This window comes from Lacerta agilis, chromosome 1, assembly GCF_009819535.1.
Source record: "Lacerta agilis isolate rLacAgi1 chromosome 1, rLacAgi1.pri, whole genome shotgun sequence".
In the NCBI taxonomy this organism is placed as follows: Eukaryota; Metazoa; Chordata; class Lepidosauria; order Squamata; family Lacertidae; genus Lacerta; species Lacerta agilis.
In genome coordinates, this window is record NC_046312.1 from 88,892,897 (window position 1) to 88,907,479 (window position 14,583).

General features: G+C 39.4%; 1 protein-coding gene across 1 annotated transcript; it reads left to right on the forward strand.

The window, feature by feature from the left end:
* The first annotated feature begins 124 nt into the window (after positions 1 to 124).
* On the forward strand, positions 125 to 10,611 carry EAF2 (ELL associated factor 2). Its single transcript, XM_033162510.1, has 6 exons — positions 125 to 282; positions 2,344 to 2,438; positions 4,074 to 4,210; positions 4,837 to 4,985; positions 8,178 to 8,435; positions 10,442 to 10,611. The coding sequence occupies exons 1-6, from the start codon at positions 180 to 182 to the stop codon at positions 10,486 to 10,488; spliced, it is 789 nt and encodes a 262-aa protein (XP_033018401.1). The 5' UTR covers positions 125 to 179; the 3' UTR covers positions 10,489 to 10,611.
* The last annotated feature ends 3,972 nt before the right edge of the window (positions 10,612 to 14,583 follow it).

The window sequence follows — 14,583 nt, forward strand, 5'->3', positions numbered from 1 at the left end:
GTGCGCGAAAAAGGGGGAGCGGTCTCTGGGAGGAGAGCGCGCGGTGGCCCCGCCCCCTCCCCTCGGGAGGTTGAAGAGGGTTGGTTTAGCCTGGCAGCGGCAGAAGTGGAGCGGCTCCGTTGCGCGCTGGTCGGGTGACAGGGAGAGAGGAGAGAGAGGCAGGAGCGGGAGGCTTGGGGATGAACGGGGCGGCCCCGCCGATCTTCGACTGCAAGGAGCGCGCCCTGCTACTGGGCGAGAGCTTCGAGAGGAAGCCGCGCTGCGCCTTCCACACCGTGCGCTGTGAGTGAGGAGAGAGCGCGAGGGAGTGGAGCCACCGGTTGGGAAGCAGCAGGGGGCTGCCAGGCAGGGAGGGAGGCAGGCAGGTCCAGGTTGGCGTCGCGAGGTGGGGAAGAGTTTGGGTGAGGAGAGATGGCTCCCTTTTAAGTGAACGCCCGACAACCTCATAGCTGGTGTATAATAACGATGGGTGGTAACTTGCTAATCGCCCTCGTCATCATTGCTATTATGTTGGAAGCAGGAAGGTTGACATCTGTTTTGAAAGGAACCAAAGTGAGCTAAGTCTGAAATTTTGGAAGCGACGGGCACTTTGGACTTACTGGGGTTTTTCTGGGGGGGGGGGTTAATTGTTTCCGCAAATACCACGAACAAATTGAGGGAAAGAAGCTGTCACTGTGTCTACCATTGTAAGAGTTTAAGAAAGGAATAAGGACCACTTAAGTGGCTTTTTTTTTAAATGCCTTTATTTGATCAATATGATAAAGCTCCATACTTTTAAACCTATCAGAAATATTAAATTCAGCATCCAGTGAACTTTAAGAACCCATTATGTTTTTAAAAGGGGCGAAGAAAACCAAAGGTGACCTGTCAAATCTAATTGGAAGGTCTGCATGGAAATGGGGAGATCTGAGTTATTTTGGTGTGTTTGGGGAGAGGAGGCATAGGGGATGAGTAGAGTGCCTAGATATTGCCCAACAGTCTCTACCACAACTATGATATAAAGATGAGCATAACTATAGGTTATTGTGAGTTTGATTAAAAAAAATAAGGCAAGAGACTGTTTGAGGTGTTGCAGCTAAGGTATAAAACAAAGCCATGCACTTCTTTTTGTAGATAATGTATATTTGTACCCCATGCTCATGAACTCTTCCAAGTTCACAGAGGAGCAAAAGCCAGGCACTCACTCTCAGAAATCATGGATTCCATGCTCACTAGATGTAGGCAATGTTTAGCTTTAAAATATCTAAATATTTCATGCATTAGTGGTTCTTAATGAATTTAAGTATCACTCTTCCAATGGAGCTCAGGGTAATAGGCAACATATACATGCAACCTGTAATATGAATATTACAAACACAATGCTAAAAGGAGATCATAGCAACTCACTAAAACATGGCTGCATTTACACTGCAATCTTTTACATGCTTATTTGGAAGTAAGCCTAATGGTGATGGTGTTTACTCTCTTGGAAATTCAGGATAGTAGTGTATGGGTTTGAATTGGCTTTTAAAAAGACCTGTTAATTTGGAGTTGAAGCTAGTTCCTAGGCATGTGGAAATTTATTTAAAACTTACTTAAACACTTTGTTACAGTGTCAATAATTAACAGGCTTAGTTAACAGGATCAAGACTAAACTGGCAGTAACAAGTTAAGTGTATTTTTAGTATACTATTATGAAATATTTCAGGAAAGCAGGATGTTTTTTAAAGCAAACAAACAAAGAAAGAAAAGTTATGTGTCACATTGCCCTGACCACACTGGGTGTCAGCAAATTCAATATTTTATTTTACTAATGCCTAATGTAAGTCAGAAGCTCTTGGTAGAATACAGAAGGCTACAAAATAGAAAATAAAGCTGAAACTTAATTTTTTAGAGCATTACTGTGTTTCACTAGAAGGATTAAAATCACTATATATGTAACTATTGAGAGTTATACATCTACTTGTTACGAGGATTTGGGGGAATTTCCTTGGGCAACTACTTGGGCAATATTTGTCTTTAGGTCTGAAAGTTTGTGAACCTTAGTTCTTCATTATTTTCTCTTGAAAATTAGGTGCAAGTGAATTTCAGTGCTCAATTTAAAAATCATTCAGTATATCTTGGTGAATTTGTACAGCTCTTACGTGTGGTGAATCTATGATAGGTATTAAGAAAACCTTCTGGTCTGTACACATTTTGCAGTCTCTTGGTAATAATGTAACTGAATGTGGCAGACAAACTAGCATTAGAAAGATACGAACAGAATGATCCAGCACCCTCACCTTCGCCTTGTGACAGGATCACTGCTTAAGGGAGTCGTGAAAAATACGACCTAATATATGTAACTGTAACTTTTTTACTTAGATGATTTCAAACCAGCCTCCATTGATACGTCTTGTGAAGGAGATCTTGAAGTTGGTAAAGGCGAACAAGTGACAATAACTCTGCCAAATATTGAGGTGAGATTGCTGTTCCCTTTGAGGGGAGGAGTCTAGCTGATTCTTAAACTGTGGCACTCTTTTGTAAATACATGAATGTGGCAATAACATATGCTATGGTTGTGCTGGTGTTAAACCAATGTATTCTACTTCACATATTTACTGGGTGGATGGGGAAATCCACCCTGGGTAGGGTATAAATCATCATCATTTCATTTCATGAAAATGCAATGGTCATACATTTGGAAGCCACAGCCAATCAGAGTTCAACATTGAGGAAGGCATATCTGTACTGTTCACTGTATTGATTCTTATCTCCTTCAACCCTGCCACACACACTTTGGGTAGCTTTGACACATGGGTAGAGCCATCCACCTGCCAATCATCTGATGGCACAATGATATCCTTGCTTGCAAAATGCTTTGCCTCCCAGACGGCACTAGGGAGTTCTTGATCGAGACCTTTCTAGGGCAACTGATCCCAGTGGGGCTCTCTGTCAATGAACCCTGCTTGCAAAGGAACAATCGGAGGATTACTTTTAAGTTCCTTTTTTCTTTTGAACCACATCCATACCTGCCCACTTGTGATTCCCAGTACAGTAACTGGTATTCAGAGGCATACTGCCTCTGACAGTATGATGCCTGGCATGGGATAGGTGGGAGGAATAACTTCACAGACCAAATTGGGACCCATACAGAGCCTGATTAGGTCTGCGGGCTGGAGTCTCTCTACCCCTGATGTATTGATACATATTTTTGCTGTTATGTTGTAAGCTGCATGGTCATATTTATGTAGAAAAGAAGCCTTGTCACCTCCCTGACCTGTTCTTCATTTTCCATTGAATTATTTCTCTTATTCACACTAGTATTTGGCCAAAAACAATTTTGTGGTGTTTATCATCTTTGTTTCATGAGAAATTTCTCAGATTGGAAATTGAAAGAGAGTGACTTTCTTGAGGCTATGTTGTGAAACTTATGATGAGATAGCTTAATGTTCATTTTTTAAAAAAAATATGCCAAAAATACCCTCAGTAAATAATTGGCAGGCTGGAAAGCTCAAATGGTTGTTAAAGTGATCAAAATGGATTGGAAAAAGGCTGTATGCAACCCTGACAACAATAAGCACAGTGTTCTGTGATAGTTTCCCTTTTCCCATTTTCTGCTATAGATTTTAAGAACAGAAGATGAAGGGAGTATAGTTCAATCTTTGTTGATGGTGATTGATGGTTACTGGTGCCAACAAGCACTTGCTTTTTATTGCCACTTTATAATTGATAGAATATGTTAATAAATGAGTTGGTTGAAATTTTATTTGGTTATATGACAAGTTAGGAGAATGAGTCAGCTTTTGACTGTACTGAATTCAGCATCTTGAGAGGAACCTTGAAAGAACTAAAAAAGAAAAAAAGCCACTTGGTCAATGAAAAGTCAATCCATTTTCATATTGAGACCGCATTTTGTAATAAATCTTGGAGTCCTGCAAAATCACTGTGGCAAAACTGGCTTCATTCTCTGCCTTCTTATAATAATGAAATACATGCTGTTAGCACAGTGTGTTGTGAAAAGTGCAGGATTTTAAATCATGAAATAAGACTCTTTTAAAAAGCAGTTCTAGAAGTGCCTGTAGTAGGAGTAATTTTCTTCTGATTTAAAATAGGGTTCTACTCCACCAGTAACAGTTTTCAAAGGTTCCAAGAAGCCATACCAAAAAGAATGCATCTTGATAATTAACCATGACACTGGAGAATGTAGACTAGAGAAACTTAGTAGCAATATCACTGTGAAGAAAACCAGGTGGGTGGAAAATTGGAAACACTCTTGTTTTCTTATTCATTACGAAAATTCCATAGTAAAAGCAATTTTGTCTAAATTAAGAAACAGAAAAGCTGACTGCCACATTCTTTTAAGAAAGACACTGAAGCAATGACCCAGTTCGCATGTAACACTAAGCCAAACCATGGCTTTGCACAAGCATGCATATGTGTGAGTTCCCAGAATGAAGATCATGGCTGCTGCACTCCTCCCCCTGTCCTGTTGCTATCATACTACCTGCCATAGTTTGATTTGACAATAAGTTGAAACTAGGCCTTGTGGCTTGTCTCACTACAGACAAACCAGAATCTGTAACCAAGGTTCTTGATTTGTCTTGAGACCTAGTTCCTTAAGCCTATTGATTTCAACTCAGAAAGTGACATTGGATATCATCACCCAGTTCAGTTTGTTTGCATTTTTGGGGTGGTGTTTGGAGAACATTTCACTGGAACCTGCACATTTGTTAAGTACTGCACATAAGAGCTTTCTTATCATCCATCAAAAGTGGTGAAAAATCAGTTCTTCTAAAACTACCGGTACTTGGAAATACAAGAAATGGCTTTACAGAATTCACAGATACAATTTTGTTTTTCAACCCTTTCATACAGAGGTGAAGGAAGCAGTAAGGTCCAGTCTCGTATTGGGCAACAGCAACAACTAATTCGAAATGCAAATAAGATTCCAAATAGTGTTAAATGTTCTCCACCAAAAGAGAAGATGTCTCCACCACCTTCTCCTATGGATGATATTGAAAGAGGTAAGTTGTAGCTGAATCTCATATTGTTCAGAGTCTTAAATTATTCTGTAGTTTGAAGGTTTTGAGGTTGGAGTCCATGACCTAATTTTCATTGATGTGGTAAGCTTGTCTAGTCTTTGCAGCTCACATGACTGAATGCTTCCCTCTCACTCCCTGCCCCAGCATGCAGAAGAATGCATAATGGTGGGAAGGTTCTAACCTAGCTGTTCCCTGACATTCCAGTTTTCTATGTGAAGGAATCGTTTTTTCTATGGAGGAGCATTCAACTACAGGAGCCCCTCCTTTGTAGTCTACAGATGCTTCCAGTTCAATAGGTGTTAACTAAACTTAATAGAAATTGTGTGAAGAGGTATCACAAGCATTTGCAGTCTTGTACCTTAGCGACTATCAAGGCTTGCTTACATAAGGCTTCGCTCTCTTTATGGATGAATACATTGAAATAAAAGTGGTTTCACAATTATGAATCAAACACATATGAGTGGAAAGGATAGGGCAGGATACTTTAACAATAATCTTCTTGCCCAGATAATAGTTTCATAGCCTAGTTCAGAAGTTCAAAGTTCACTGTGACAGAAGTCCTTATGGGATGGGTAACTAGAGCAAATATTAATGTTTTGTGTTATCAGTGACGGGCTGTTCAGACCTAACATACTGAATATGTTCGGCCATTGTTTGTTCCACATAAAACTGGCTACAAATCCCCTGCTCTGACCTTATTTATCTCTACCATCCCAGCTACCACCAGAAAAAGTAGTATGGTGTGACATAAAAATGCTAATGACAGCAGTGTACTGTTCTGTTAGTGTTGGTCTATCATTTGGGTCTTCCTTCCATCTAAGTCCAATAATTGCTGACAGTTTACATATATAATTAGGTTCCCATCCTCATCTTCTTCCCTTAATTGCTAGAAATGGTCTCATTTCCTTACCCGAGGTGTACCTGCCGATTACATAATTTTGCTATATGTTGTTTAAGACAAGCTTAGTCATATATTTATAAGATTTCCTTCACAACCCTGAGGGCAAGATTCTTTTAGAGCATTAACCTAAAAACTTTACAAATTTAAAAAGTATCCTGGTTGCTTAGGTACACCTTTCAGAGCCTTGGGTGACCAGATGACTGGCAATACATGGCTGCCTTAAAATCTAAAGTGCACTATGAGGAAAGGATTATGGGTAATACCTTATTCACATGCAGTCACTCTAAATAAATGCTTCTGGTGACTTAAAAGTAACTTAGTAGAATGTCATACTGTGTTCATTTGGCCAGCTGAACTTCCTGCTGAAAAGTTGGGGCAAACAGCAGGAAAGGAAGATGTTACATGTTGAATTAATGCTGGCAGATGGTTGCTCTGTTTATTGCTAACTAGGACTGAATCCTTGAGTACACAGTGCAAAAAATGGAATTTCTCATGCAGGTGTTTCTTTGTAACTATAATGAGAAAATTTTGTCATTTCTTTCCTTGAACAGTTGCTAAAAAGTAGCCAGTGCTGCAGGGGAGGGTGTTCAAGGGCACATGAAATCTGAGAGACTCTTCTATAAGGGTTGGTTAGTTTGGTTTAAAACTTGTTCTGAGTGACTCACAAAATCCCAAAGCTGTTTTCCCACATTCTAGCAGCCGCATCATTATGCATAAAGCATTGTGTTACCTGATAGTTTCCCATGAAGAAACTTGCTTTTATGCTAGGGCCCATGACGGAAGCATGGGAACAGTAGCATTACTGAGCAAGTTGCTTTGAGTGCAAAAATGCACTTAAAAATAATAATAATAATGCTGGCTAAATAATAAGCCCCAAACAGGAGTGCTATAGCACTTCTGTTTGGAATGACTATAACACAGTACAGGAGCACTACAACACTGGATTTGGGGCTGGTTCAGGATGTGTCATGATGTCTTACCATGTGTCCTTTACTACTTCAAGTTCTGATATCAATATCTCTATAAATTAGCAGTGCTGAATTTTGCTCTGAGAACAATTAACGTCCAAGTGGTTGGCAATGTTTTTTGAACATTAATATCATATGTTAAAATCTGATATTCTGTAAGCCCTCTTTTAGGATTTCTAATTATACCTTATCTAGCTATGTCCATAAAAAATGTAAGGGCTTTACAAAGCAAATATTGAGAGACATTAGATATCTTACGGATGCATTTCCACCACTATGTGAGCCTGTGTTGGCTGTATTTTTTGAGAGGCTATGCTATCTTTCATATTTGATGCCATGGAATGAGCTAGTTATATGGAAGCCACCCAGCAGACACTGAGCCTAGAATGGTTTTTTGTGCTTATTGTTGTAACAGCTTGAAAAAACACTGGTGGTGGTGGTGGGAGAAGTTGACTGAGGATCAACATGTGGCTGGTGGCAGAAATCGGCTGTCACATAAGCAACTCACCCTTGATAAAAGTGGCAGATAAAAGTGGCAGCTGCTGTGGTTTTAATTTGATTAAAATTTTTGGGCTGCTAGAATAATACCTGTTGTCTAATGATGTTGTGATATAGCAGTCTGGGAAGCCTGGCAATTAAATTTATCACCACCTTCTCCTCCCCACCCTCTGCCCAGTTTGGGAAGGTTACCTTTATACCTAAGGAGTAGAATATTGATTATCAGAACTGATTATTCTGTTTGTCCTCCACATTGTGCTCCTATTTTATAGTTTAAGTTACTATGTGGAGTGAGGCTGATAGATGGTGACTGATCAAGGCATTCAGTGATTGTTGAAGAAGTAAAGAAACTCTGAGGTGTGCAGGCAATTATTTATTGAGCCCAATGTGCTTTGAATGGAGTTCTTCCTCAGTTGAACAACCAATTGAAACCAATTTCAATCCTCCTGAGAGGAGACCAGGATTTAAACTTGTAGTTCAAGAATGTCCCTGAGGAAGAATTAAATTCTAAACATGCTGAGATCAAATAAAAGTTTCCTGTGCAGCTGGAAATTTTCTTCCCTTCCTTTTTTCTGCAGTTGATACCTCTCTGCTTCTTCTGTCTTGAGTAGGGATTTCACCCTGGCTCCAACACTATCTATTATACCACACTGACAGATAAATACTGTTCCTTTGCTCACTGTCTTGAGGTCACTCCCAAATACTACTCTGAGTTTATTTGTTTTCTTAAAATTTAATATTGGGATCATGTAAGTAATGAAGTTAGTTCTTACATTCTTTACCCTTCCACTTAAATCTTATTTTCAGAGCTAAAAGCAGAAGCTAAAGTTATAGAGCAGATGAGTAGCTCTGATAGCTCATCTGAATCAAAGAGTTCATCCTCTTCATCAAGCAGTGAAAATAGTTCTAGTGATTCAGAAGATGAAGAGACAAAGCCACCCCTCCCCCTGTCAATGCCACACCTACAGCCTTCGATGATGACTGTCTCACAGCGAACCTTCCCAGATGTAGATGCTGGATATCACAGAAGACGAGAGGGCACTGGCCACTTGATGAACACACTGCGTAAGTATACGAAGCAGAGAAGCTTGTGAGATTCATACTTGAGGAATCTAAAAGGAAACCACATGCTTTTATAACTTTCTCATGTAACTTAAGCTTTGTCTGGGTAGAGAGGGTTTGACCTACTGAGGTTTAGATCAGAAGCTGGGATAAAAGCTGTTTTGACCACTGATTATGGTAAATTAAAGCTTATGCCATTTACAATGTCATAGATGGTACTGACTGCTGCTGAGTTGTATACAATGGGATTAAAAACCAGTAATTTGTTCTGGAGACATTCAGACATCTCAAAAGGAGCTGCTTAAGTGTTTAGTGCAATATGACCTAACTCTCACTGCAATAAAATGCCCAATCAACAGGGCCAGACCACATTCAGTAATAAAACTGTGTTATGTACAGTAGGGGTATCTAACAGCTCTCCTCATCCCTAACCATTGGCCATGCTGGCCAGGGCTGGTGGGAGTTGAAGTCCAGCAACTTCTGGAGGGCCACATATTTCATACCTCTTTCATTCGTGGTTCTGCACCTTTGTTCCTCGTGACAAAGTGAGTCGTTGTCTGGTAAAGCATGAAGTTGCAGAGGAGGTAAGGATTGTCATCACAACCATATGGCAATCCCCATCCGCTCCCTAGCATGACATTTGGGGTTTGTTTCAGTGTTGTCAAGGCACTGAGTGTCTCAGCATCCTAGGACCAAAACATCAAGCTCCCACTCTTTCCAGTTCTAAAACTGGAGCTAGGGAGGGAAGCAGAGTATTATCTATGACATTGCATGGAGAAAGATTAGAGGTTACCACAATATCTAGCTTAGCTTCCAAGCACAGCCTAAAATGGTGAACCCTGAATCATGTACCTTTATTCCATTCTCTGAATCTTAGTTCAATGCAACCAAAGATGCACCACTCAAACATGGGACGAATGGTATCAGCACACTTAGAAGAACCCCGAGCTTTGCAAAAGTACAAAAAAACCCTGTAGGGAAAACCCCTAAGGGGCAGGGAATCTTAAAAGAACCCATTGAGGACTGGGCATGCCCAATGTTCATGGAATGTTGACTGAGCATGGCAGGTGGTTTAGAGTGGCTGGGGAAAAAGGATGGAGGAGGAAACACAGTTCTTTCCACCATTGTATCATTGGGTAGTATTTAAAAAAAAGTTATGTTAGTGCAAGAACTTCTGGCTGTTTCGTGGAACTTCTGTTCCCTCTCTACCCTGTTATTGGTGTTCCCCCACCCCACTCACTGGAGCAGATTGGGGGGAGGGGAGTTTCCATGTGGCAAAAGGAAATACTGTATATTCTGGCGTATAAGACTACTTTTTAATCCATGAAAATCTTCTCAAAAGTTGGGGGCCGTCTTATACGCCAGGTGGAGAATCTGCGGTCAAGTATATCTCAAACTCTATATTTTAACTGGAAAAGTTGGGGGTCGTCTTACATGCCCAGTTGTCTTATACGCCAGAAAATACAGTATTTGTGCTAACAGAACTACTTTACTAGATACAACCACACTAACTTCTGTGATCTCTATTGCCACTCAGCTAAATTTCCTGCAACTTTTTTGCTTAATTCTTCCAATAAAAAATAAAATACAGCTTTCCAAGCTGGATAATGTTGAAAGATGAGATTTATGTGGCCTATGTGCATAATGCAGAGGTCATGGAAGATGCATAAAGAATTTGGACCATGGGGCATTAGAGATCTATGGTTGGATCTCCTCTCCATTAAAAAATATATCTCAAAAATAAGCAGCTGGTGGTATAGAAAGTAGGATCCAGATGGGGACTATGGTATTGAATGTGGATTTCCTGGTGAAAACTGCCTCCCTCAATGTGCTATTTGCTTCATCTTAATAGTTTTCTTCTAAATATAGTTCTTAATTTGCACCTGAATCCACCGTTTGATGGGAGCTTTATGTTTAGACCAAAGAGACTAATGTACTGGGAGATATTCACTGCTACATGGAAAAGAATGTTCTCTGGAGTTGATAGCATGATTTTTTAAAATTTTTAGGGAATGATCTCCAGTTGAGTGAATCTGGAAGTGACAGTGACGACTGAAGGTAGTTGACATCATTTCCCTGGATGAAGATGAAAATGCATTTGTTTTGCACTACGTATGAACTGATAATAGACAGAGGAATGTTACCAACTTTGATAATAAAGTTGACTTAATTTTTCTGATGTTGTGGTTCAAGTTCATCAGCATTCCTTTTGCCATAACTTTATATGGCACTTCCAAATGTTTGGGTTTGGTACTTACTCTTTTTAGCTGAATCCAGAGTTTAGCCTTTACTACCTCCAGTACTTAGAAGTTTCAGACAGCTAACTACAAGTTAGACATGGAGGAAGTTCTTGCTTATACATTTTGGATTGAAGTTTCATTTGAGAACCTGTGGCTGCATGTGTATGTATAAGTAAGAGAAAGCAAACAGTTGAAACCCATTACATTTTTATTTCTTACAGCTAATGATATGAAATAAATTGCCAAACAGCCACATGGCACTATCTAATGTTTTGCGCAATACAGCAGCACATTTTGATGTTCCTTGTGTTTCCCAGTTTGCAGTCCCTCACACTAGAGATTTGTTTTGTCTTTATAATAAACTTGGCATAACTGATAGCCTCAGCATCTTCCTAGCTAAATGTAGAATGCTGTGCAACACAAATGTGTTTCATTAAAAGTCTGTTAAGATCAATGTATTAGTTTTGATAGGAATTCAAGAAATATTAAAATATTTATCATTTCGTTTTTGATTATTGTTTTTTATTTGAAACATTTCTATGGATCTTTCCTCTTTATAACCTAACAGAGTATACACTGCAGTAAAACCATGAGCTATTTGAGCTTTGACAGCACAATAATGTGCATGCAATAATTTAATCAAGGGTTTGTTATGGCAAACCATTAAAAATATAAAGTACAAAATTCACTGCCTCAATAGAACCAATTATTAATCTTGAAACTATCTACCATAGCCAGACTGAGGAATATGTCAAAATATCTGAATGTTGTCATTTGTTTGGTAATAATTAGTTTCTTCAAGGACCAGGATTGCCTCATAAGAGGATGAGTTATACATTCTCTAATGCCTTGATAAAATCTACTGTAGAAGAATGCATGATAATAATAATAATAATTAATAAGACATTAATTCAATCTCTTGAGTGGGTTGCAAGGATAGCACTTATTGTTGAGGAGAACTTTGGCAAATCTAGGACCTTGAAGAACATAACATTAAAATAAGCCCAGAAAACTTGTTCCATATCTGAGTATTGTTAGGAAATCTAGATGTGGCATACATCTGGTAGAGGCATACCAAGTCAGACTTGGTAACCGTAGTATACAATGGCTTTTTAGCTGGCACATGTAAATCTTGCACATGCTTATATTTTATCTTCTGTTTAGCCCTAGGAGAATATGGCCTTGTGAGCCAAATTAGGACTGCTGGCAGGCCTAATTTTTCCCACAGGCTGGAGGTATCCCATACCTGATCTAAAGTAAAACCATGAGCAAAATGAGAAAATGCATTCTGTGAACTCTTGAGCATGTTAGCAGGAGAGTTTGGAATGCACAGTACACTGAGGGTTGCATTGTGATATAAGGAAAATTAAAGCAAAAGTTGATACATTTCTCGTTACTGAAGATACTGCCCCTCTCTTTAGACCGATTAGTGGGAACAATTTTGGTCTTGTCATTCCAAGTTTGCTTCACATCCATCTATGTGGAATCTACTTCATTGGTGGTGCAATTTCTTACAAACAGTGAACATTGTTTGGGAATGTTCCTTACAACTGACACACTAGGTGTCAATTGCATAGCAAAATCTCGAGAAATTGGATCCACTCTACCCGCCTGCTTGCTTCATCTACACACAGCCCACAGCTTTGTGATCATATCACACAAAAGTGGCTATGGATGAAGAAAGGCACCTAAGTAAATTATGTATTGTTGATGTATAGCATTGCTTCTATTTGGCAGTTGGGAGTAATCTCCTAAACTGCTTTAATGGAATTGGTTATAGTATGTCAGTTAATAGACATTTGTCTTCTTAATTGGTGTTTTTCAAAGGCAGTTGCAAACACCCATGGGATGCCTTGATGCTGCTTATTGCCACCACCCCCATGCTGCACTCAAAATACAATGCTCTTTCCTCTCAGCAGATGAAGGTGGGGATGTTCTTGACTATTTGGCTTCAGGAATATGCTGGATTGACATGATACAGTTATCCCACCCTCCACTTCCACTACTTAAGGGCTAGGTAGGCTAAGTTCCCCAAATAGGCTGAGGAGGGCTGGGGCTTAAGGATGGAGATAGGGTAAGACAATTATAAATAACAGTATGCCTATTTTCTCTGATAGCATAGCCATAGCAGATTGAGACTGAGCCAAAGCAGGTGTGGAATTGGACACTTTTCTGGAAGAAATCCTTTTTCACCTGCTTGAGCAACTGCAGATAGATGGGAAGGCATAGCAATCTAAGACTTCTCGGTTGTTTATAGAAGCCCAAGAGAAGTTAGCTTCAACACAGAGCAGAAAGCCCAAAAATGACAGAATGTGGAAACTGTGTCCCTTGCCCTCTTTCCTCTTTCTTTTTTCTCCTCACTTAAAAATGAGTCTGCAATCAGGCACAATATTGCCCCCCACCTGTTGCCTGTCCACAGAATTGCCTTCCTATAGAAAATAAAACGTGGCACATGTCTCTGAACAGCTAGCCTTCTATGCTCTGAGTGTTGTCACCCTGCTGCATTAACATTGGAAGTTATGCTGCTTTTAATTTTTTTTGTTTTTTTTACTTTGAAAAATGAATTGTATAATTTTTTTTAAAGGTGGGTTATATAAGATATGTTCAGGGCAGCATACTAAATGTGGGCAGATGGTGGTGGTCTTCTCCACTCCAGTCTTCACTGAGCATTTATTCTGATTTGTTGGCAGGGTGGTTAGATCACAGTGAGCGTTTACATGTGTTCATCCCACACTTTTCCATGAATTTCCCCATCACTTTCAGAACTGCAAGAAAGTTGGGTTTTGTTTTGTTTTTAGAAAAGTGGATTTTGTTGTGCCAGGGCAACAGAGCACTTTAGTTCACTTTAATTGCATGAACCTAAAGATCTAGTATGTACTTGAATCCAAAAATACTGACAGTACTGGAGGCACCATAAAATAGAAAATCTTCCCTAAGCAAGTCCAGAATGGTGGAATAGAGGAGTACCTAGTCATGTTTACAAGACTGCTGATATGTCCTACTGGTGGTCTGAATGAAATGAGCTATTACCTATGTCAATTTGAACATGTTACAGAAAGAAGTGAATGATGCAGCATAAACTGGAATAAAGAGCATCCTATATATAGTTGCATACATTAAAAGAACATGCTAATACACTTGTTTCTTCTTTAATTCAAAACTGCCTCTGTCTTGTGCTTGTTACAGTCTGCTTGTTACAATAGATATACTGTACGGTAGCTGGATTCTGTCTTTATACAAAGTGAACTGTATACAAATGTGAGTTTTTGCATGACCACTAATATTATACAAATGAATTAAGTGGAAGATGTAAAGTTTTTATAGGGAGAGCATAGTTGTTTAGAGTGAAGAACTGCTCAGTCAAGTTCCTAAAAGCTACAAGGTAATTTCTATCCGTCAGAAAAACATTAGCTTTTGCTCTGGGTGTGTGTGATAATAACATGTTAGATACTCTGGTTCCCACTTTAGGCCTGCCCAAAGAAACTTTCTTGACGGTAGTAGATAATCTTGTTTAGTAATGCACCATCTAGCTCTGGTGCTTCTGGATAATACAGTATTCACAGCATATATTTAAAAAGGAGGAGGGGAAAAACAATAGGCTGGTTATTGAAGGATTGCTTAACTGGCAAGAAGTATTCTAAGTGTTTGTTTGTTTAATCCTCTCTTGCAATTCATGTCAGATTGGCAAATAATCTGCTGAGCTTCTGAAGACCTCCCTGGAAACTCCCTGGAAATTGTGTATGTGGCATTACTGTTTTGCATATATGGATGCTCAGTATAGTAAATGCTGGTTGCTGGACCATTCTATAATTTATTCTGCCATTAAAAAAAAATCAGACCCAATAGTTACACATATGATCAGATCAGATCATAGAATTGTAGAGTTGGAATGGATCATGAGGATCACCTCA

What these genes read in the sequence shown, in the direction of transcription:
- EAF2 (XM_033162510.1), top strand. Translation starts at nt 180, where the DNA reads ATGAACGGGGCGGCCCCGCCGATCTTCGACTGCAAGGAGCGCGCCCTG. An exon ending in CGCCTTCCACACCGTGCGCT is followed by an intron (nt 283 to 2,343) that starts GTGAGTGAGGAG and finishes TTTTTTACTTAG; the next exon opens with ATGATTTCAAACCAGCCTCC. An exon ending in CCACTTGATGAACACACTGC is followed by an intron (nt 8,436 to 10,441) that starts GTAAGTATACGA and finishes TAAAATTTTTAG; the next exon opens with GGAATGATCTCCAGTTGAGT.